At 39.0% G+C, this 24,117-nt stretch overlaps 1 protein-coding gene across 1 annotated transcript in view; it reads right to left on the bottom strand.

Annotated features, from left to right (window-relative positions):
- Positions 1 to 24,117, bottom strand: part of LOC149245120 (uncharacterized) — a 280,773-nt gene that overhangs the window by 42,216 nt on the left and 214,440 nt on the right. Inside the window, exon 6 of the mRNA XM_089457651.1 lies at positions 22,071 to 22,413. Within this exon, the coding sequence (XP_089313777.1) occupies positions 22,071 to 22,413 (343 nt within the window). The remainder of the gene's footprint in view (positions 1 to 22,070; positions 22,414 to 24,117) is intronic.

Below are 24,117 nucleotides of genomic sequence, written 5' to 3'. Positions count from 1 at the left end.
CTCTTCCATTTGTCTGTCCTTTCCCTTTGGAAAAACCATGTCCTCTGCCAGAGCTTTGCTTCCTAGCTATCTTTTCTTCTACCTTCAAAGCGCACTAGTATGCTTCCTCTATTGTCCTTGGAGAAAGTATGTTGATTTCATCTTGAATATCTAGCCTCAAACCATTGATATACCTTGTTGTCTTTTCCGAGGTATCTTCTACATAGCCTGCTCTCAAATTCACCTTGTAAAACTCTTTGGTGTATTCTCTTGCATCTGTTTGTAAAGAGTTCGCCGGTAATCCTTTGGCAAGAACTTACTCTTCATCTTTGCCACCATTCTATCCCAGTGCTTGATCAATGGTTTGTCCTTCTTCCTTCTTTCAGCCTGTACATTGTCCCACCATAGTGCAGCATGGCCTTTCAACCTTGTCACAGCAAACTTGACTCTCTTATCCTCATCGATTTCCTCGTACTCAAAATACTTGTCCATCTCACTATTCCAATCTAGTAGATTCTCATCTTTCAAACTGCCATCATAAATAGAGATTTCAGGCTTTGGCCTTGAACTTGAGCCCAATACTAATCTCAACACCTTAATCTCAGCAACTTCTTCAACAGGTGCCGCTCCTTCTTCAAGTTCCTCTTCGGGCTCACTAACATCTCCACCTTTAGGGTCCCGTTATCTCCCTACTTCCATGGCTTCTAACCGAATTTGCAGTCTCCTTATCTCTTCTTGGAGTTCTGCATTTCCCACGAGTCTGCCTCCTTGACCTCGTGCCCTTCCTGCACGCCTATTCATCTCTCTATACTGTAGATACCAACAACGTTAAGGCTCTTCTACCACAAATTGATGGTTGTTATCTCAGCAACGTTGTTACAGGATGAACAAAAAATCTTTGCTCTCATAGCAAACTACAATGTTGTTACAGGCTCTCACAGCAAACTACAACGCTGTTACAGACTCTCACAACAAACTACAGTGTTGTTATAGGCTCTCTCAGCCGACTACAGTGTTGTTACAGACTCTCACATCAAACTACAGTGCTATTACAAGAGGAACAACATTGTTTGTTTTTTAGCCACAGTCTCTAAAAACACAATTTATAGATCCCTTCGTAACTCCCAAACGAAGGATCTTTTTGGTAAATCGCTCGTGGGTTACCATATAGACCCTGCTCTACACAAAACCTAGATGTCATAATTTCAAATTTTGTCTTCCTTTGATCATAAATTGACCTGCAAAATTGATGACAATTTTCCTTTACGAATTTTCTTTCTTCTATTTGCTTGATACAGAGTGCTCTGTATTCTCGAATCTAAAATGTAAAATGACTCTTTCCAATACACAATCTTGGATGCAAAAGTACTGGATTAAAATATTAACTGAAATATGATTCTCCAGGTTCTCATTTAAATGTAAATAATAGAGAAAATACAGTGCAAGAATTCCTCATTCAACACAGCAATTTAAAGACCAAATCAATTTCAATCTCGAGATATTAATATTATGGTTCATAAACCTCACAAACACATATGCAAATAATTGTCTCACACACACTTACAGATTCGATTTGCTGATACAAAAAACCACTAGTCTAAGAAATGTTGTTCAATTAACTTCAATCTCATATCAAAATTTCCAGCACCCAAAAATGTTCCTCCTCTCTCCTTCAAAACTAAAATCCCCTGTCCAAGAAATGAGTTCACGGATGTGAACCAATTTTCCTTAGCCCTAACTACCTACTAACTATAACATCATTTCTTTTAACTAGATATTCCTAACTAATCTTAACTGAATATCAAAAACGTTTTCAAAAGTAAACTTTAAAATGTTCTAGCCTTAAGATGTGATCAATCCATCACATTGTTAGGCTCTTGGTCTGACTTTAATAACTTATCATTTTTATGTGGTCGGCCTAATGCACCTGCATTAGAGTGAGTAATCATTAGATTGAATCTACCCTCATTATATTATCATTTGATCATTCTTATGGAACCCTAAAAGGTTCACTATAAAACACTAACCTAAAGGTGTGTCAATATTGATTATGAAACCCTAATCTACATAGGTTTGTTGATAAAATTCTAGAAAATTTATTCATTTTATGTTTAGGTTTTTAGTATTGTTATGGAAACCCTAGATATTTAGGGTTTGGTATATTAGGGTTTAGAAGCAAAACACGTGTATTAGATAAAATGAGGTCCTAGGAATGAATCTCTAGGTGTATGATCGAAACCCTACCCTAGAGAAAATTTGTTGTATTTCTAATTTTGATGCTTGTGTCTTGGGTTTACCTAGTAGATATTAATGAGAAATGTTAGTACATGTGAGTATGTGAACCAAATTATTGATGCTCATGTTTGTGAACTCTAGGGTTTGTAACAAAACCCTACCAGAGATTAAAATTCTAGGATATGATGATATTGATTTCCAATATAATTTAATTTTTATGATAAATCCTAGGGTTTACAACAAACCCTAGTAGAGTCTAACATGTATAGTAGAATTGATATTTGATTGAATAACTGATATCTAAGGATTTGTCTCAAGATGAAATCTATGGTTTAGTAGAGTCTGTCATATATCTCTGAAAGTAATATTGAGGCCCTAGATATAATGAGACTGATATCTTGATTAAGTTGCTTTAAGTTTTAATGATGTGGTATGTGTCTCTTGCTTATTATGAACCTAACTAGGATTAGGTATTTGATGTCTAAAGTATTTTGTTGTTTTGATGCTTCCATTATATTGACATAACTTTGATACAATTAACTTCATGTTGCTATAAATTTATTTGGTTGTGCTTGCTATTAAAGTCTTCCACGTAAACAATCTTCAAGATAGTGAAGATGTTCGTATGAGCATGATGAAGAAAGCCATAAGGATGATGATGATCAAGATGACCTTGATAACGTAATAAGGAATGGAGCCATGGAAGACTCTCCTATGTTACAGAAAAAATAAGTAGTTGATCTCCTTAAGTTGAGAGAGAGGGCATATTATGATGGTCATGATGGATACTTGAAGAAGAAATCAGAGAATAAATGAAAGTACTACAATGTATTGAGGATGTCTTGATGTTGTTGAAGAGATGAAAGAAGAAAAGCTTCTGACTAGTTGCATATGGATAACTTGATATAAGTGGCATCAGGATTATTAAAGACCTCGAAGGTTTGTGTTTACTTGTATGTATATTTGAAAGTTTATTGTTGATTGGTGTTTGTGTTTGTACAGGTAAATCTCTTCATAAAAAGGTTGAACACTCTGGAATCATGCTTGAACAAACAGACATATCTAGTTTGATAAGGAAATTTGAGGAGTCTAATGGTGGATGCTTGGGAGGACATATGATCAGCCTATGTGTGTTGATGTCTAGATCCTGAAGAGGGAGGGTGGCATTGGTCTTGGAGCTCTGACCTTGGATACGCACCTAGATCCTTGGGTTGATGATTAGTTAGTAAGGTTGATGGTACCTAGAGTGGATAAAAGCTTTAGTCCATCTTAGTCCCACCCGGATAGATTACCCTGGTCAAGAATCTAGTCTGCGACACTGAGTGTGCTAGAACTCTTCGTTATTCATTTTGGAGATCTTCCATGTACCTCTATAGATATAGGTAATTATGAATACCTCCCTAATTAAGAGGGAGTGTTGAAGAATGTCACTAGTGTTGGTTTTCATAATTGTACTCTAAGTCACCAGATTCGCCGATTTTGAAGCATTAAATTCGAAATTCGGCGATTTTAAAGGGCAAACGAACATATTCGTTCGAGTTCGCCATTAAATTCGGCGAACTCGAATTTCATGTCGAATTTGATTTTCTGCCGAATAAAATCGAATGAAATTCGTTTATAATCGTTGAAATTCGCCTGCAGCTCATTAAATTCGTTTTTTTTTTCGCGCGCCCGCGGGTTTTGTTGTTCCTGTTTGGGACCTAGGTTTCATTGTTTCATTGCCGCCGCCGGTCCAAACTCGTCACTCAGCACTGCTCCAGACGCCATACGCACTGATCGTAACTTGTAAAGGCTTGTGTTCACTGTTTACCAGGCCGAGAAAACTGCAGGTTGCCCACTGCCGCATGATTCTACACCTGCAAATTTACCACAGGCGTGCCCACACCTATAACGTCTATTGTTTATGTATTTCAAGCCCTTTAAAGGAGAACCCTTCAAAAAGAGTTTAATCCGTCTTTGGCATTATCCCGAAATGTCCATTGCGTGCCTGAACTTTTATTATCTACTAAAATTATCCTTACGGCTTGTTACTATTCACAAGTGTTTCGATACCATGTTCGTTCCAGAAATTCTGCCAAGTGTTTTGATACCATGTTCGTTCCAGAAATTCTGCCAAGTGTTTCGATAACAAGTGTAGTGTTTTGATACCATGTTATTACGGAAGGTAATAACACAACACCGTGGCCGGATGCATGTAAAGTGACTATGTGAGTCACGCTTAACCTGGTTGAGCTGTCTGTGCAATTGTTGCTTGATGCTGGTGGTCCGATCTATACATCAGAGCTGTGAATCAAAGAAAACAAATATACCCATAACATGGCAATAGGTTCTCAAGGGATTTAAGTTAGAGGGAGGTTGAAACTTTGTGAAAGTTTGAAAATAACTGGTTACTTTATGTAAACACCAGTCTTTTATTATAATTATTGTCAATGCTATTTTCTGGGATAATTAAACGCTCTAGGGTATTCAAAGCTCCTTCACTTTAATCCACGCTCTAAATTTATAGCTCTTGAACATTACGTCCATGACTCTAAGCTTTTTAGATGGCATTTTCAACCTTTAGCAAGATGGTAGCAGAAGAGTTCTCAGCAATTCTGAAACGATGATTACTGATATTTAGACGAAGCCATGTGCAATACTTCTTTAAAAAACTGTTCAGAAAGATATGAAGATTTCTAGCAGAACTAAAGGATTATACATCTGTTAGACACTTCCAAAATCAAGGCTTATATATACATTTTTTTTCCAAATTTCTATATGTCGAACTTTATCGGCAAAATTTTAGTTGCCGAACTTTATTCGAATTTCAAAGTTGCCGAACTCGAACTCGAACACGAACCTGGTGACTTAGATTGTACTTGAGATATTTATCAAAAGAAAGAAAAAAATTTATTATTAAATAAATTGACTTATTAAAACATGGGTTTTATGCTTGGGTCAATTGCTTTTAGGTCAAAACCTCCATTGAAGGCTTCTAGGGTTTATGTCAAGTGCCCTTGTCCATGTCATATTGTAAAGAACCCTTCTTGGGATTTATTTGTCAAAGAAGAAATTTATTTTATTGTAAAATAGATCAATTACGCCTCCTCCATCAAGTTGGCCTCAAACTGGACAAGTGGGCCTAAACTAGGCAACAAAATCACTATATAAAGGCAACAACTTGACCTCATTTGTCACTCACACACAAGGTCGATCTGCAACGTCTAGGGCCAGAAAAAGTGCGAATTTCAAGGAAGAAGAAGAAGAATGGCGGAGAAGGAGGTCTCTCACAAGCATAAGAAGTAGAAACTCTCTCTCTTTTTCCTACACATGTGAAGCTATTAGAAGGGTCGAAATTCTGCAATTGTTGGGGAGGCTGAAATTCTGAAGTTGTTGGTGATGCTAGGACCAAAATTTTTGACTTGATGTTGGGTTGTAGCTGCTGGACAAAGAAGAGACTATTGAAGGATGCAATATCTCATTGGAAGGTTGACTTGGTGGAGGAGGAAGGTCTGTTGGTCTAGGGTCTTGGTCTATCTCATTTGAATTACTGAAGGAAGAGTTCTTGACTGGGTTTTCCCCTATATGGGAGTTTTGCCCTGGCTGTGTGCCTAAATATGGTGTCCTTGATAAAAGAATGTTCAATGAATTCATTCACAAGGAGCAAACAGCTCAATGATAATACCAAGATATTTACAATAATAGAAACATCAGGTTTCTATGTAGAATATAGAACAAACAGTTTCATCTAAGAAACTGCTAAAAGAATAAAAATAGAAACAGCTAAAAGACTGAGCATTACTAAATAGAAATATATTCTAATACCCTCCCTTAATGCTCAATCTATTTACAACACCAATAGACCCGCGAAATTTTACAAATTTATCAGGACCAAGAGGCTTGGTGAAAATATCGACGGGCTGCTCTGTTGTGGGAACATAGTGCAACTGAACTGTGCAGTCTTCAACCAGCTGTCGAATGTAGTGGCAGTGAGTTTCCACATGCTTTGTTCGTTCATGAAAGACTGGATTCTTGGCAAGTTTGAGCACTCCCTGATTATCACAAAACAAAGAAGTAGGCCTTGTCTGAAAAACATGCATATCTGCAAGCATACTACGAAGCCAAACTGCCTCACAGGCTGCCTTAACTGCTCCCCGATACTCTGCTTCTGTTGAAGAGAGAGCCACTACCTGTTGCTTCTTACTAGTCCAAGTAACAGCTCCAGACCCTAGACTAAACACATACCCAGCTGTAGATTTACGGTCATCAACCGAACCGGCCCAGTCAGAGTCAGTGTAGCCACTGAGAATAGGATTGGAGCTGCGAGTATATAAGAGGCCATAATCAGAAGTACCATGCACATATCGTAGCACCCGCTTTGCTGCTATCCAATGATCAGCTTTAGGAGCTGACATAAAGCGAGAAATGTAGCTTACTGCAAAACTGATGTCAGGTCTGGTAGCAGTAAGATAGATGAGACTGCCCACTAATTGCCTGAATAAAGTTTCATCCACAAGAGGAGAGGATGACTGGGCTGAAAGTTTGAGCCCTGGTTCCATAGGAGTTGTGGCTGGTTTGCAATCCTGCATTCTGAACCTTTCCACAAGATTTTTGGCATACTTGGACTGAGAAAGAAAGATCTGATTTTCAGTCTGCCATACTTCAACCCCCAGACAGTAATGAAGAAGTCCCAAGTCTGTCATCTCAAACGTTCTGCATAGATCTTGTTTGATCCCATGGATCAAATGTGCAGAGCTGCCAGTAATGATAAGATCATCCACATAGACGACTACAAATAAGATATCATCACCAGTATGCTTGATATACAGGTTTGCATCAGATGGACTACGCTGAAAACCTTGATCTGTCAGGTACTGATCAATTTTCATGTACCAAGCCCGAGGAGCTTGTTTCAATCCATAGATTGCTTTAACTAACCGACACACTTTCTGTTCTTGACCAGCAACCTTGAATCCTGGAGGCTGCGTCATGTAGACTTCTTCTTGGAGGTCACCATTTAGGAAAGCACTTTTTACATCCATCTGATGAACTTTCCAATTGAACTGAGCTGCTAGGGCAAGAACAAGCCTTATGGTACTCATCTTGGCTGTAGGAGCAAAAGTCTCCTCATAGTCGATGCCTTCCTTCTGTGAGAATCCTCGAGCCACAAGCCGAGCTTTATATTTGTCTAAGGTTCCATCAGCTTTGTATTTTACTTTATACACCCATTTGCAGCCTATGGGTGTTTTGTCTGCAGGAAGATCAGAAAGTGTCCATGTGTGATTCTTCTGAAGACTCTGAAATTCTGCTTCCATAGCCTGTTCCCACTCAGATGTACCCTTAGCCTCTGAATATGTTTGAGGCTCAAAAGTACTGTGAAGGTTAGCCATAAGAGCAAAATTGACTGTAGACTGTTGTCTGTTCTTATGCCTAGAAGTTCTACCTTCAAGGAGCTCGTCATCCCGGAGATCACCTATGGTTTTAGCCCACCATTTGGGCCGAAGAGAAGAAGAACCAATATCAGGATTAGAGGAACCAATATCAGGAGGAAGAGAAGCAGGCTCAAGAGCAATAGGAACAGCAAGAGGAGGATTAGCTTCTGGAGGAAGCTCAGATAGAGTAGTATCAAACCCTGATACTACATCATCCCTCCCATCAGATGGACTGACTGGAAGAAGAACACTGTGAGGCGGATCCTCAGAGAGCTGCTCAGAGGAAGAAGACTGAAAGAATCCTCTGTCTTCATCAAATACTACATCTCGATTGAAGCTAAGTCGACCAGTGGCTATATCTATCAGCCTATAGGCCTTGTGATGATCACTGTAACCTGTCATCATGAGTTTCTGACTTTTGGAATCCAACTTAGATCGCTTAGCAGATGGAATCCAAACATATGCAACTGAGCCAAAAACTTTGAGATGACTGATCTTAGGCTTACGACCAGACCACACTTCTTCAGGAGTCTTCCCTTTAACAGCCTGAGTAGGGGATTTGTTAAGAAGGTAAATAGCAGTAAATACTGCTTCAGCCCAGAATTTGTTTGGAACACTCCGGTGTTGTAACATGGAACGAGCCATTTCAACAACCGTGCGGTTGCGACGCTCGACAACACTATTCTGCTGGGGAGTGTAAGGTGTGGTTAATTGACGTTTGATGCCATGAATATCACAGAAGTTGGCAAAAGCTGAGGAACAAAATTCCCCCCCATTGTCGGTCCTAAGGGTCATGATATTACAACCAGATTCGTTTTCAACTAAAGTTTTAAACTTCTGAAAGGTACTAAGAGCATCAGATTTATTTTTTAAAAAATACACCCACATCTTTCTACTGAAGTCATCTACAATAAGTAAAAAGTATTTGCAGGCAGTGATAGAAGCTGTATTCATAGGACCACAAATATCAGCATGAAGTAACTGAAGTACCTGGGATGCGCGCCAAGATTCTCCATTTTTGAATGACGACCGATGTTGCTTTCCCGCTTGACAGGCGCTGCATACCCCCAACTGCTGAGTCTGAATATCAGGTAATCCTGACACAAGTCCCTCCCGAGAGAGCTGAGAGAGATACTGCATATTGAGATGCCCATATCGCTGATGCCATAGAGTACTGATGGGAGAGACACGAGCTGCTAGAGCCACTTCTGGAAAGTCACCGGTGTCAAGTAGCCTGTATAGACCATGGTCCTCTAGGCCAGTAGCAACTGTCAGACTGGTCTCCCTGTCAATGATGGAACACTTGTGTGCACTGAACACAACATCGCGCTGAGGAGAATTCCTCATAATCTGACTGACAGAGAGCAGATTAATCTCCATACCAGGAACATAGTATACATTTAGAAATATGAGCGTGCGTCCACCAGACTGAATTTGAACTGTACCCCTGCCAGCAACAGTGTACTTTTCACCTCCACCAAATACTACTGAATCACTGAAAGGTGAGAAGTCAATAAACCAGTCACGCCTGTGAGAGAAGTGGCGTGATGCACCAGAATCAATGTACCATGCAGAGGAAGGAACATGTTCTGAAGACCTTTTAGCCATAAAGGCGTAAAAGGCAGAATCTGTCTGCTCGGAATGTTCTGCAACATTCGCTGTCTGATGTGGCCCTCCCTGTTTCTTTTGTTCAGAAGCAATCCTCTGCCGGCAATCTTTCTTCATGTGACCGAACTTGTGACAGTAATTACACTGTACACTTTTCTTCCTGGCAGGATCAAAAGACTGAGATGAGCCTTTCTGCTGAAAAGACTGAGAGGACTGATATTTTGCAGCAAATGCATTTTCCGAGGGCACTGATGAAGTACCACTACCAAACTGCTGTTTCCACCTATCTTGCTGCAGAAGTTTGGTACATAAATCTGGAAACTTCAGATCAACATTTGTGGTTGTAATGTTGAGTGTTTCGATGAAGTGTTCATAAGATTTCGGTAGACTTTTCAGAGTAATGACTACCATATCTTCTTCCTCCATAGTCCGACCAATAGCTTCGAGCTGATCTCGAATGTCTTTAATTTTGTTGAGATGTTCCTGTAAAGACATATGTTCATCCATCATGATGGAGAACAACTGATTTTTGAGAAAAAAAGCTCTGCTTTTATCAGATGTCTCATGCAATTCTTTCAACTGTTGCCAGATTTCAGCAGCTGTCTTGCCAGAAGGGATCTGTGGTAACTGATCATCAGCGACAGAGAGCTTGAGAAGCATAACAGCCTCTCGATTTCGATCATCAAATTTATCTTGATCGGTCCCGGCTGTACCTGGACGAAGCTCTTTGCCCAAAATGAGTTGATCAAGACGCCTGTACTCAAAAATGGTCAACATTCTTTGTTTCCAAATGTTATAGTTGCTGCCATTAAAGCGTTGATTTCCTTCTAACATCAGATTGGTAAGTGTGGCCATTTTCACAAAGAGAATACAAAAGTATGACACACAAGAACAATGTAGTTGACTGCTTATGCTGGTGAAAATTTAAAGAACAGACTTTCAGCTGTCTAAAACAATAGTAACACTGCTAATTCAGTTCTGAGAATACAGTTTTCCACAAGAGAATGCCGGTCTACCATAAGAGTATACTGATGCAATAAACAGATGTCACAGGTCTGAGTTTGTAATGAAGACTGTCAGGATCACAAGAAAAAAAAAATTCCGCTGATTGGTAACACACTGCCGGCAACCAGAACCACAAATACAGCAAATACCAATGTTGAAAAATGGACCCACATGTGCTGTCTCAGTTTCACGCTTCTGCTGAATGGTAACCCACTGTCAACAAACACCACGGATATATATATACGTCTCAGGTATCAAAATGGCCCACAGAAAAACGTCTCAGCTACCGGTCATATGCTTTGAAAATGGACCACGTGAGTTATCAAAACTGCACGTTCCGTCTCAGCTATTTTATATACGAATATATAAAAGCCACAGGTGAATATAACCACGCGTATGACAGAGAATATATCACGCGTATGAGTTTTATAAACACGGGTTACGTAAATCCTCGGACTCACGTTCCGTCTCAGCTATTACAATGAACCACGGGTTTTATATCCACGGGTTTGACTTATAAATCCACGGGTTTGACTGTGACAATATAACGGCGTTTGCAAAATACACAGGTTACAATGAACCACGGGTTTCAGATCTAGAGCCATGGGTTTCAAATGAATATCACGGGATTCAAAATGTAAATCCACGGATACATAATCCACAAGTTGACAGCGTTTAACAGCAGTTTAAAAAAAAAAATTGACAGATGCTCGCAGATCGACTTTTCAAACCACAACTCCTATTTTCAGACAAACAAATGAGTTTTGAAAGGAGAACACCTGGATCACTAATGCTGAGAAATTCCACGGTGTGGTCGAGTAGCTGCCAGGTGAAGAGGAAGATAGCCGGATCCGCGATTCCAAGCAAAACTGACCAGCAAAAAAAAATCCCGCTCCCATAAAAAACAGTCACCGCCACAAATTTATTTCTTTAATAAAATGATCATGCAAGAGAAGAATCCATTTCTGTATCGAGATGGACGACTGTAAGCTTTTATCACAGCGAGCAAAGCCGAGGCTAAGACTCAGTGAAGGCTGCCTGGCTTACAGAGGGCTCGACCTTAGAAAGGACTCAAGAGATTACGATGCAAAGAGAATTACTGTTTCAAGAAGAATCTCTTAACCTTGCTCTGATACCATAAAAGAATGTTCAATGAATTCATTCACAAGGAGCAAACAGCTCAATGATAATACCAAGATATTTACAATAATAGAAACATCAGGTTTCTATGTAGAATATAGAACAAACAGTTTCATCTAAGAAACTGCTAAAAGAATAAAAATAGAAACAGCTAAAAGACTGAGCATTACTAAATAGAAATATATTCTAATACTTGATACTCGTGTTTTGGTTTTCGTAATTGCTTGATAAACTATGATAAAAGAAGAACATAAGAAGATAATAATAATTCAAAGAAATCACAAGTAATTATCAGCAAGGGAAAATATTTCTGCCTTTCTGATTTTCTGACATAAGGCTTACTTGGCCTTCTCCTCCACAAGATGCTCTCTTGCCAGCCAGAAGAATGAATCATTCAACCTTGTAATTATACTTTTCCAAAGGGTGCAATACCATGGGTATATGGATGCAAAGCCCCAACACTTACCCCACTTGCACCACACGTGAGAATACTCTTGATGCTTACCAAAACATCAATAGGAATGGTCCTCTAAATATCAAGAACTTCAAATAGATGTTTAGGAGGGAAAAAGGGCAGTTGTATTGAGAATTGTTGATATCAAATGAGATACTAGATCTACGGTGATCTCATTAACAAACCCTAATCAAAGCACTTACATAGATCACAAGAAAACTTCACAAAGATACTTTACGTATAAACAAGAGAAAGTCAACACAAGTAGAGTGAAAAAGTATAGGTGCCCTCTAAGTTGTCACATTCGGCCAATTTCAGTGATGAAATTCAAAATTTGCGAAAATGCAAAGGCTGGGTGATCAAATTTGGAACAAATTCATGAGGGTTTTTGATACTATGTCCTTTCAAAGATTCTTCATCATTTCTAAGTTCACATATCCACTCCTACAAATGGATGATACCTTCGAAGGTGCTCCACAATGGTCAAAATGGGTTTCCTAAAAATGATTACTGATTGTTTGCAACTCATGAGAAAGGTTGTGCATTTTCACATTTATTGGGGAGGGTTGATTGTCGGCTTGTTGAAGGGGTTGTGGATTGCCTTCACTCATTGCCAAAAGGATTGTGATGGATTTTGTCCAAAATCCCATGCCCATGACCTTAAGTCTTTCCTTGGCGTCGTCAAGCTTCAAGGTCAAACCATGTGACTTAGGGTGCCCTCAAACTAAAGAATAAATGAATTCACTTTAATGAGATGATGTTATACATTAGGTATGTGGTGCATTTATACCACTCCAATAGGGGGTTAAAACATTGGCCTCAAAGAGGAGACTAGATCAAAATTACCCTAAAATACAATCAAATATGACAAAAAGTAATAATTGGTGTAGAATTATCCATAGGTTGGCTTGGCATGAGGCCATAAGTGAATATTACACATATTCTCAACAAGGCTAATCAAAAGGACAAGGATAAATTATATTCAGCTCAGCAAGGTTCTAGTGAAGGAATAGATGCTTCGGTACCAAACAATTAAATCAAGAACTGAGATGGTTTACCGTAACGTTGTAGGAGGCTTTAGAACAAGTGGGAGCACCTAAACATACATTTTGGGTGAGAAATTATAACAAACATAATAATGAGTAATAATTAATTAAAATGTATAAAGATGTGTCTTATCAAAGAGACATGTCTCTTCATATGAAAGGGCACCCAATCTAGTATTCATTGTAACAATCATCAAATCCTATTAGTCTATCATCTATCAATATATATATAGATATATATTATTTACTGTACATTGTGTATTTTACATTTTAAATACAACAAGCTACAGTGTTTGTCTATTACAGTGGGTATCAAAGTAGTTCGTTCCTCGACTAATCGATGCATTGTTCGTCCATGAAGGTTAAGGTCCAAAAATCATGGGAACATAGTCCCAAGATTTATTGGATGACCATAAAACTACTCGAGAATTATTACTGGAAATGAAAGAAACACTGGCAAAATCGATAAAACTTCTTGAATCACTAGATTCAACACCTACCTTAGAAATTAACCTTAATGTCAAAGAGGATGAAATTATTCAAAATACAAAACTTGAAGATGCAGAAGCTAAAGATGAGTTTGCTAGCTGGGAAACTATTGAAGAAGATCATAAAGATGACCTTGCTAGCTAGAAAAACTATTGAAGAAGATGATAAAATTGACACTTCAAGCCAGTAAACCATGGATTTTGATTCAGTTAGGTCAATGTCCAATACAATTAATTTCCAGCAGACAAGGGAGTTAAATACAATGCATAGCTTGTCTAGCAGTAGTTGTCAAGATCAGTGTTTTTAAAAACGGTCAGCTCGAAACCGACTCGGCCGAGTTGGTCCGAGCCAAGCCTCCAAATATCAACCCGGCCTAGGAAAAGGTTCGGCTGGCCAGGGTAATACCGAGCCGGCCGAGTTCGTATTAACCCGGCCGGGTTACATACAGCAGCCCAACAACATTAAAAAACATCGATTTTTTAATTTTTTATATTAATTGTTTAGTGTGGGGGACTCCAAAGCACTTTAGTTTTTCTTTAGTTGGTCTTTGGGGTCCATTCCCCTCTCCCAAACCCTATTTAACCCACTCAACCCCGCTCATTCTCTCACAGCCATCTCATGCATTTGAGTGAGAATTTCAGTGAGAGTTTGTGAGGAGTTGTTGAGTTTGTTTTTGGAACAGCAGTGAGAAGTCTTGGGCAAGCATTGTAGCTAGAGTGAGGAGCTACTTGGGTAGCTATTTGGAGCAGCATTGAGGAGTTGGTTTCTTGGAGCAAGCTTGAGGAGGTAGTTTGTGCCTGGAGGTATTTTTTTTTCACTTGTACAAATCTGTTTTTGCTTATTAAATTTTATGTGCAAATCTAGAATCCTAAAGAGTGTTTTTTGTGAAAGAAATGAACATTGAATCAATGTTTTTTTTTTTTTCATTTTCAGATTGTTTGCTTTCATTTCCAAGTCAAGAAATGACACCTAGAGTGAAAGATGCTGCTTGGGCATATGTTGAAATGGTTGAAAGTCAAATGCATTGCAAATTTTGCCATAGGAAAATTAAGGAAGGTCCTGGGGGCATTAATAGGCTGAAACAACACTTAGCGGGGATTAGAGGCCAAATTACTCCATGTACCTCACCAGAAATTGGGGAGATTGGGAAGGAATTGTTAGCCAGCTTTGAGAAGTTTAAAGAAGATAAGGCTAGACAAAAAGAGTTAGAGGCTGAAATTGGGAGGAAGAGGAATATACAAAAAATGATGGCTACCAACCCCCATTTTGATTTTGAGGGTTCTTCCTATATCCCTTGTACTGATGCATCAATATGTTCCTCCCTCTTTTGAGTCTATTCAAGAAAAGGGAAAGGGTAGAATGAAAAAGGGTGATATGAATATCAAAAGTTATTTCACTCCCTCCTCTCCATCAGATGCACATGGTCCTCAAGCTAATAGAAGTCAAATGCAGCCCACTTTAGATGACCATTGGAAGAAAGAATTGAGGGAGACTGCTTGTGATTACATAGCTAGATGGTGGTATGATGCTGATATCCCCTTCAATGCTTCCCGTTCACCATATTATGAGCCTATGTTTGATGCCATACATGCTGCTAGAAAAGGCTTCAAAAGCCCTACTATGCATGAGCTAAGGGCGTGTCGTTTGCAGAAAGAAATTTTACCCATTAATGACTATTTGAAAGATTTCAAGGACTCATGGGCAAGAACAAGATGTACCATCATGTTAGATGGATGGACTGATCAAAGAAACTGTACCATCATAAACTTTCGTATCTTCTGCCCACAGGGAACCATGTTTTTAAAATCAGTTGATGCACCTGATAAGGTAAAAGATGGGCAATTGTTGTTTCAGCTATTGGATGAGGTTGTTGAGGAGGTGGGGGTGGCTAATGTTGTTAAAGTCATCACAGATAATGCCTCTAACTATGTTCTTGATGGTAAACTGTTAGAGGAAAAACACAAGACCATCTTTTGGACCCCATGTGCTGCACATTGCATAGACCTCATGCTTGAGGATATTGGAAAATTAGATTGGGTCAAAAACATTGTAGATCATGCAAAAAGCATAACAAAATTTATCTACAATCATTCATGGATTTTGAGCCTCATGAGGAAACACGCTGGGGGCAGGGATATTATTAGGCCTGCCATCACTAGATTTGCTACTCATTTTTTGACATTGCAATCTATGCTTTCACAACTTAGAAACTTGCAAAAGATGTTTTCCAGTGAAAAATGGAATCTGTTAGTGTCAGTCTTTACAGCCTTCCTACAGTGATCAAATGTGCTCTTACAAAGTGATTTTGAAGTGTCAAGGTCAAATTTTGTCATTTCAGTGAGTCTTCAAGCAAAATTTGGTCACTAGGCATTAGGTCTAGGGTTTGCCCAAATGTCAGTCCATGTCACCATTCAGCTGAGTTTATCATCATTCGTAGGGTTGTCATTATCATGTCAGTGTCTAATGAGTCATTTTACACCTTGTTCATGCTTCATGTTGCGCCCAGGCAAGGTCATTTCCCTCTCCTAGGGTTTTGAAGGCAATTTCTCTTGGATGGTCAAATCACCGGCAAAACTTGTTTCCTGATGTTCATACACCTTCCCCATCCTTAAAGTACCTTATCAAACACTTCCCATCCCTTAGATCCGCCAAATTCCTCATTTTTGCACAAACCCTAGTTTCTAGCTACAACCTGGCAATTTTCTAGGTTTGGCCTGTGTTTTGTCCTTTTCGACCCCTTCCCCTCACTCAATCTCTGAGATTCCACTTTCCCCTGCTTCCTAACATACCTCCCCACTCCCAAAAATTTCCCCAAGAATTTAGAAGCCCTCTATCCCCTTCATTTCGCTCAATTTCGACAAAATCTCTTGTTTCACACATCGGGACAAGTTTCACTCAAAAGCTGTTTCTGAGCAATCAAAGATGAATTTTGCAAAACTGAGAGAGGTTTTTGTCCACAACATGCCAAGGAATAAAAACCTCTTTCACTTTTTACACAGGTGTCATGGTTTGAGAGAAATGTCAAAAATACCGGCGAGAACGAAGGTGCTCCAAGGACGGTTGGCCAAAGCACAAAAACGAAGGAAAACGCCCGATCCACTCCAAATTTTGGCCAAAGCCTCTTTGACTGAGCATGGTACTTGATTGGGGACTCCCAGCCCAAATTTCAAGAAATTTGGAGAAAATTTTGTCATTTGTGAATTTTTTGTGCAATTTTACAGGTTTTGGCCGTTGGAGTGGTCTCACCCCGCGCGCGACCACTCGTGGGGACAGCTCAGAACGGGGAAAACTCTACATTTTTGGAATTGTCATGCAAAAATGCACTTGCCTATGGATGGACTTCAAATTTTATGGAGATTTGGGCTTCCAAAAGCTCAAAATACATGCAATTTTTGACTTTCTGCCCCTATTTAGAGTTGCAGAAAGCTGCCTTGGGAGAAATGACTTTTGAGGGGTCAAATCAACTCCAAATTCAGAAATTCCAGTGGGGTTGGAAAGTAGACTCATAGACCTTTCCAACAAGCTATCTTGCACTTGATTTGGACACCAGGAAGGCCCTCAAACACAGCTGCCAATGTGCGCGACCACTCCAAGGGAGGGGCGCGACCACTCGGGGAAATTTCACCATTTTGACTATTTCGGCCTGCAAAACACTGTTTTTACTTTGGTTGACTCTTAATGCATGTAAATGATGGATTGTTGGGTAATTTTCATGGCACATGGATACATTTACTCTCCTTTAACACTTCTAGAAGTTTCCTTGATGTAAATAGTGAATATTAAATGCATGGATGGGTTACCTAAGTTTTAGAGGCAAGTTGTTTTGACTGCCTATTATCTAGTGCTCAGTTTAGAATTAGTTCAAACTGCTCCTAGGAAGCTGAGCTCGACCCCTAGAGGTGGGGAAAGGAGTTAGATGATCTATATTATGCCTTCTCTTGCTCATTTTCATGGTTGGACTCTTGAGGGAGAAGCTCTATTGTATATTTTACTTGTATCTCTGCAATTTGAGGAAAAGGAAGGCCAGGGTTTTGCAGACATCATTGTGGATTCTTGTGGATTATTGTGTTGATGGTGTGTTTCCTACTTGTCATTGTAAGTGTGTTTATGTGTTCCATCTCTTATTCTATTGCTGCTAATTAAACAAAAGAAGTGATAAAGTTTGAATTCATGCATGCCATGCTCAGCTTTCAATTTTGTTTAATATTTATGTTTTCCACTGTCTAAAGAGGATTCAAAGTCATTGTTTGCCCTCTTTAGCTCCCTCTCTTTCTTCCTTGATCATCCATCTCAGCTAAAGGCATCAGCACAAACTCCTACCTTGCCCCAAAGACCCACCTGCAAAAACTGAGCTCAATCCCCGCACCCTGAATCGCACTCCCTCCAATTGCCACCAAAAACACCAAAAACTTTAAATCACACCCCCCTTATCAGTTTACTAGCCTAATATCAGTGTTCCTAATTGGGTCAGCTCATCCTATTGAAAGATCTACCGAGTTTGACCGGAGAGAGCCTTCTCATACCCCGTAGGGCTAGCTACGAGGTGAAATGGTTTGATGTTGCCTTGAAGGTTTACCTTCCTCAGCCTAGGGTGAAATCTCAAGCGCTAACAGAATCTAAGCTAGTGGTCTCACAAACTGGAAGGCAAAGAATTGAAAAAGAAAGTTAATGAAGAAATATTTTGGAGAAAGGCAGCAGAGATTGTGAAGCTTGTTGAGCCACTGGTTAAGGTGTTGCGGTTAGTGGATGGGGAAAGATTGGCTATGGGCTTCATTTATGAGTCTATGGATCAAGCAAAGGAGCAAATAAAGAGGGCATACAAGGATAAAGTGGCTAAGTATGGGCCCATTTGGGCAATCAATGATGAAAGATGGAACAATCAACTCCATCGCGCTATACATGCAGCTCGGTATTTTTTTAACCCACGGTATCATTATAAAGCTAAGGAGACAGGAGCTTTGAGGGGGGAGGTTAGAGATGGACTGGTTCACTGCATTCATCGCATGATCCCATTGGAGTATGATCAGCTGGAGATACACCGATAGGTCACGACCTTCACCAATGCCTTGGGTACCTTTGGGAAGAACCTAGCAAAGATTACAAGAGAAGCAGATGAGCCAGGTAAACAAAAATTTCAATTTTCAAATTCTTAATAGTTTTTTTGTTAAATCGTTTATAACTTGAAAGTTGGATATAATTTGTAATTTTGTTGAGCTAACTCATTACACTCCTATGTTTTTTGCACCACAATGGTGGGAGGCTTTTAGTAGCCATTGCCCTGAATTGCAGAAGTTTGCAATACATATTTTGAGTCAAACTTGCAGTGCTATTTGGTGTTAGTGCAATTGGTTCGTCTTTGAGAGGATTCACACAAAGAAGAGAAACTGTTTGGATCAAAAACGGTTAAATGATCTAGTCTATGTCCAATACAATCTTCGGCTTAGACGCAACCAATTGCTGAACAAAAGACCTGATTCAGATCCCATTATGTTGGAAGACATTGATCCAACATCAGATTGGGTAGTGGAGAGTCATCCAACAGAGTTTGCTTTTGATGAGAATATGGATTTTGAATTACAAACAATAGCATCACTCGAACATAATGTTTAGTTGAATGCAGATCCTGATCCACTTGTACCAGCGTTAGCCTCACAATCAGCAAGTCCTCCAGTTGCAGGTGCTTCCTCTGCTCAGCCATGACAAAAGCGCATATCTCGTCTATCTCAGCTAGCATCTGCTGCACAGCCTGTTAGTGCTACCACTTCTACAGTTGCAGTTGGAGATGATGATGAGGAGGAGCCATGGGGCCCCCTATCTAACTCTGATGATGATCTAGAGATTGATCCACATGATTTTGGCTCCTCTGGTAGTAGCTACTAGCCAGTAGTACTGGTCATAGTTTACTTTTGTTGTAGAGGCCATTTCTAGCCTCCTTGGTTATGTGTTTTTGTTTTGATCATGTATGTATTGGACAGTGCACTGGGTGCCATTTTGATATAACGGATATATTCATGAGCCTACTTTGATCATATGTTGTCTTCCATCTATATTCTAATGCTGTGTGTTTGGAAACATGAAAGAAATCTTTAAAATTATGTTTTTTTATAAAAAAAATATATATATATATAATGTATTTTTTACAACGATAGAGTCATTGAAATCGAGCTGGCCAAGTCGATACCGAGTCGGAGTTGGAGTCAGAGTCGACCCTCGGCTGAGTCGGTGTCGGAGTCAGAATTTTAAAACATTGGTCAAGATATAGGTCATTTCAAACATTTTGAGAGTATAAAGGACACTATGGATCAATGTTGGTAATATCGGCAATATTCAAAAATATCGTGCTATTTTCAGCAAAACGATATAACGTTGAGTAAATATCATGATAATTTCCGTTTTGAAAATATCGGCAAAATATTGCCATATTTTAAAAATATCAGCAAAATATCACCATATTTTGAAAATATAGGCTGTGTTTAAAAATCTGAAAAAGAAATTTGATTTTTTATGTTTGCCGATATTTGCCGATATTTTCGCCGATATTGCCAATAAGATGTTTTCTGGACCCTCGCTAATATTTTTTCAATACCGATATTATCAACACTGCTATGGATCACTCTGATCAAAGTAAAACAAGCCAGCCTATCAATAAGCAGAAAGGAATGAAGAAAAGTCAGCAAGAAAGGAACAATGACATTGCTGCCCATCAGACATCTGATTCAATGTCTGCAGCAAATACAGATTTAATCGCTGGACTTCCAGATAAAGTTGTTTGGGTGAAGTGATTCCTAGGTTATGTAGATTGTTGTAGAAAAAAGGGCCAATTTTGAAGGAAATAAATCAAAAGTGGAAGGAAGCTATATCACATTGTTTCTCCATTTATCATGAGCGAATTCACAAACCTCTCGAGCCGCCACCACAGCAGGTCATGTACTCAATGAGATTTGAACCATGGTCTCTTGAGCTTCGCCCAAGTAGACTTACCGTTAAACCACACATCACTCTACCAAGCATGCAGCCATTGATGAAGTCTTCCTTGAGGAAGAAAAGGGCACCTTAAGATTTTGGAGGTTCAACATGAAGAGGGAATGACCTGCATTGATGAAGGACTCTTTCCTCACACACATGGAGTGTTAGTTTACCCATTACTTAGACAATGATTCTTCTTCAACTTGGCACACTCCAGCAATTTCAAGACCTTGAATTCTGTGATGGCTGTGCAGATGGAAGTGGTTGTATAAGGTGACGCGGCAGTGGAAGAGGGTGCATGCATGCTTACAGGCCTTAAAAACTTTTCCAGTTTTATCCTTTCCTGTTTTGGATTGCTCTTCTAATATAGGCAGCAGGATATTCGATTTATTTAGAAATTTAGAAAAGCACGAGTTATTGTTTCCAATCTGAGCTAGACATTTTTTCATATTGAGCCTAAGTGCAAATCTCTAAGCTTAAGTTTAGTGTTTAGATTCTAAACACAGGCACTCTAATTTTGTAAAACCCTTGCTTTCTTTATCTATAATAGAAAGCAAAATGAGTGCTTGTTATCATTCTAGTTTTAAGCTAGTGATTAGCAGGTTAATTTTGAAGAGTGTAATTGATCTGAGTAGTAGAAGTGTGAAGCTGACTTGAGTTCTCTGAGTTTTCCTTGTTACTGTCATAATTACCAGGACAATCACCAAACATTGGCATCAGAAAACCAAAAAACGTAAAAATTGAGAAAATATTAGTGAAAATCGGCAAACAGAAGCAAAATTAAGAAACCACCAAAATATTGTTTAAAAATGGCAAACATCAGCTAGGCCAAAAAAATCACAATTTTGGGATTTTTTTGTGATAAAATTGGGATGTTTGCAACACTGGTTTATACAGTAAACTATACTGTGTTTTTCCACTTATATGCAGTGTCTGCACTTTTAAGCTACAGTCCTGGTTTTTGTGTACAAACAGCACACTGTGTCAAGAGCAACACTGACAGTTGAAGGTTAACATTCCCTTGCAGGAAGTGCAAATCTATTTAATGTGAATTAAAAATTCAGTAAAGACGAGTCAGTGAAATGAAGACGTCAACATCCATATTGCTCTAACAAATATTAAACTTTAGCTTATCTCAAACACCGGGAAGCTAATGGATGTTACAGAGGATGATTAGTACACCCCAATTGCAAAGCCACCAGACAAGGACAGATATGGCAATAATGAAAAACAAAATCATGACCGAGTGGTGAATAGTTAGGCAAATTTCTGCAACTGATGCATTAATTGTGTTATGCACCCCTTGTACTCATAGAATTGTTTTTGTTTTTACCTAGGCAAGCCTCAAACGCTATTACTTTTGTATTTCAAGCAAATACTCTCTAGATTTTAAGGAAATGTGCGACTTATAACCAATTTTGTTCATCATTCTACCAGTAGGGTTGACATGTGCCTTTATGCCACTATTTCATGATAAGATTAGATCTATAATATTGATATATTGATTAATAGAAAGCTATTTTAAAAAAACTACGGGAATAAAATAGAAGTTAAATTTGATTAAAAGGAGTAGCCTTAAGCAAAAAAGGCAGAACACACGACTCAATGATATGCCCGCATAGATTCATTTCATGATCAATGAGAAGGAATGGTCCATATTAAAAGCTACTCTCGAAGTAATCAACTCAAAAGGTTACTCAAATTTCACGTCAACATAAAGCATTTGTAATATTGTACCGATTTGTGAGCCATCTCTCTTGCAGCCATAGTTTTTCCTGTCCCAGGGGGTCCATAGAAGAGCATGTTGCGGAAAGGAGCTTCATGGGATTTAGTGTTTGCAGTGGCTTTAGCAAGTTGTTCGATTCTCTTTTGCAAGGAAGGATGAAGAATCACATCACCAAAACCATTTCCATTTTTCTTCAAATCTTTTCCTCCAGTAGACCTGCCAGCCTGAGAAATTAAGCTCATACCGCGAGAAATCAATCCTGACCATGGATACTTTCCTCTTGAGGATTCACGTATCAATGAAGGTTGGCCCAACATCCTATCAACATAGCCCCATATTACCCTAGCACCTTCTCTGAAGATTCAAATCAAGAGTAATATACTTGTTAGCACAATTGAATTGTGATGAGATTTCAATATGTGCTGCAACAAAACATCATTAAAAGTTTTCATACCAACTAGAGAATACTGTGACATAATTGACTTTAGCATCAAGAAAATGGATACCACGGTATGCCAGAACTCAAAATAATAAAGCCTTGATGGTTAAGGAAAGTCAACCTGATCAAAGGCAGGCCTTTATCTTACTGTGGATGACGAGATATTTCTTAATTACTTGTATCCGAAGAATACTTGGTTGGCAGGTTGCCAATGTGCATTGCATTATAGTTGTAAACATTATTATATAGGTGTACTCTTATTGCTTTTAGATTTAGAAGAGAGATATCTTAAGTATTACCATGATGTATAACACATTAACATTTTTTTCTCATTTCCTTTATCAGATCTCAGATTATCTATTCTTTGCAAAAAATTCAAGCACTTGTTTGTCAGCAATAAAAGTTGATAAGGATGTCAATGACCTAACATTGAAATCATTCAGAACTATATAATAGTAAGTTCTTTACCTGTCACTCAGCTACTTACTGCTAGGATTTATTGCAGTTTGCTTCCTTTGATGCTTATATTTAATTGGAAGTGCCTGAGGGAACCTATTATGTTTATACCTTATAAAATTTCCAGTCATTGACTGCAGTTTATATTGCATAATTGCACAATTGTTTCTTATATATCAAAAAAATTCAAGGGTTTTTGGGCTTGCAAGGAACCTTATTTATGAAAGTTTGCCTAGATTATAATAATGTATTACAATATCACTTAATCAAAGAGCAGAGTTCTACTGAATGAAAGTGAATGTTTCATAGGTGCATTCTTATTTGTTGATAAAAGGATAACATAATTTGTACGTCTAATCCTCATTTAATTGTTATTTATCCTATCATGGCTACAAACTTTTTTAACACATTTTATGTATTATTTACAATGGAGCCACTATGGTCCTGTTACCCACCACTACTGGGTGAAACCCCTAAGAGAAATTTTTCTCCAAGATTGTCTTCAGCCACCAGCCACCAGCCACCAGCCACCAGATAGCTCGATGTTCTGCCATCTCTGCCACCCAAGCCAGCCATTATGTCCCCTCACCCATCTGTTATGATTGTATGTTTGAAGGTGGGTCTTTCAACCCCAAAGGTATGGCTTTTATTATGTAATTGGGTATTTTTGTTTACTTATCATGGACACATCTAGGCATGGAATAGTGGGGGGATTCAGCAGAAAGAATGGGCCTGGTCTGTACTCTTGTCCCCTAGTCCAACTTGGTGGTTAGCCTTGTGTCCTAGTCCCATGGGATCTCCTTTATTGGCTATTAGCTTTAGGAGTAGCACTACATGGGAAACTCTGATTTTGGCTGCATGGTCTCACTTTCCGACATCACATACATTACTCCCCTTTGTTCATTATAACCCCCTTTCACATATTTCCCATCTAGGTCCACATTTGTCCATTGGGTTCACAAGGAGTTAGCCTCCCCCTCGTCCTCCCCCTCCCCTTGTTCACACTTTGGGTCGGGCCTGGAACGATGCCCTGGAGGTTGATGCAGCTAAAAGAAAGTTAAAAGCATGATTTGGCCACTTACAATAAGAAATGTACCATAAAATGCAAAAAGATGGTTGGGACATAAAAAATTTAACATTTGGGCAAAATCCAAACATGAGGT

Source organism: Pinus tabuliformis, chromosome 7 (assembly GCF_031772625.1).
Source record: "Pinus tabuliformis cultivar Carrire ecotype Pingquan chromosome 7, CPIR1, whole genome shotgun sequence".
Taxonomy (NCBI): Eukaryota; Viridiplantae; Streptophyta; class Pinopsida; order Pinales; family Pinaceae; genus Pinus; species Pinus tabuliformis.
This window is presented reverse-complemented; position numbering and strand designations above follow the sequence as displayed.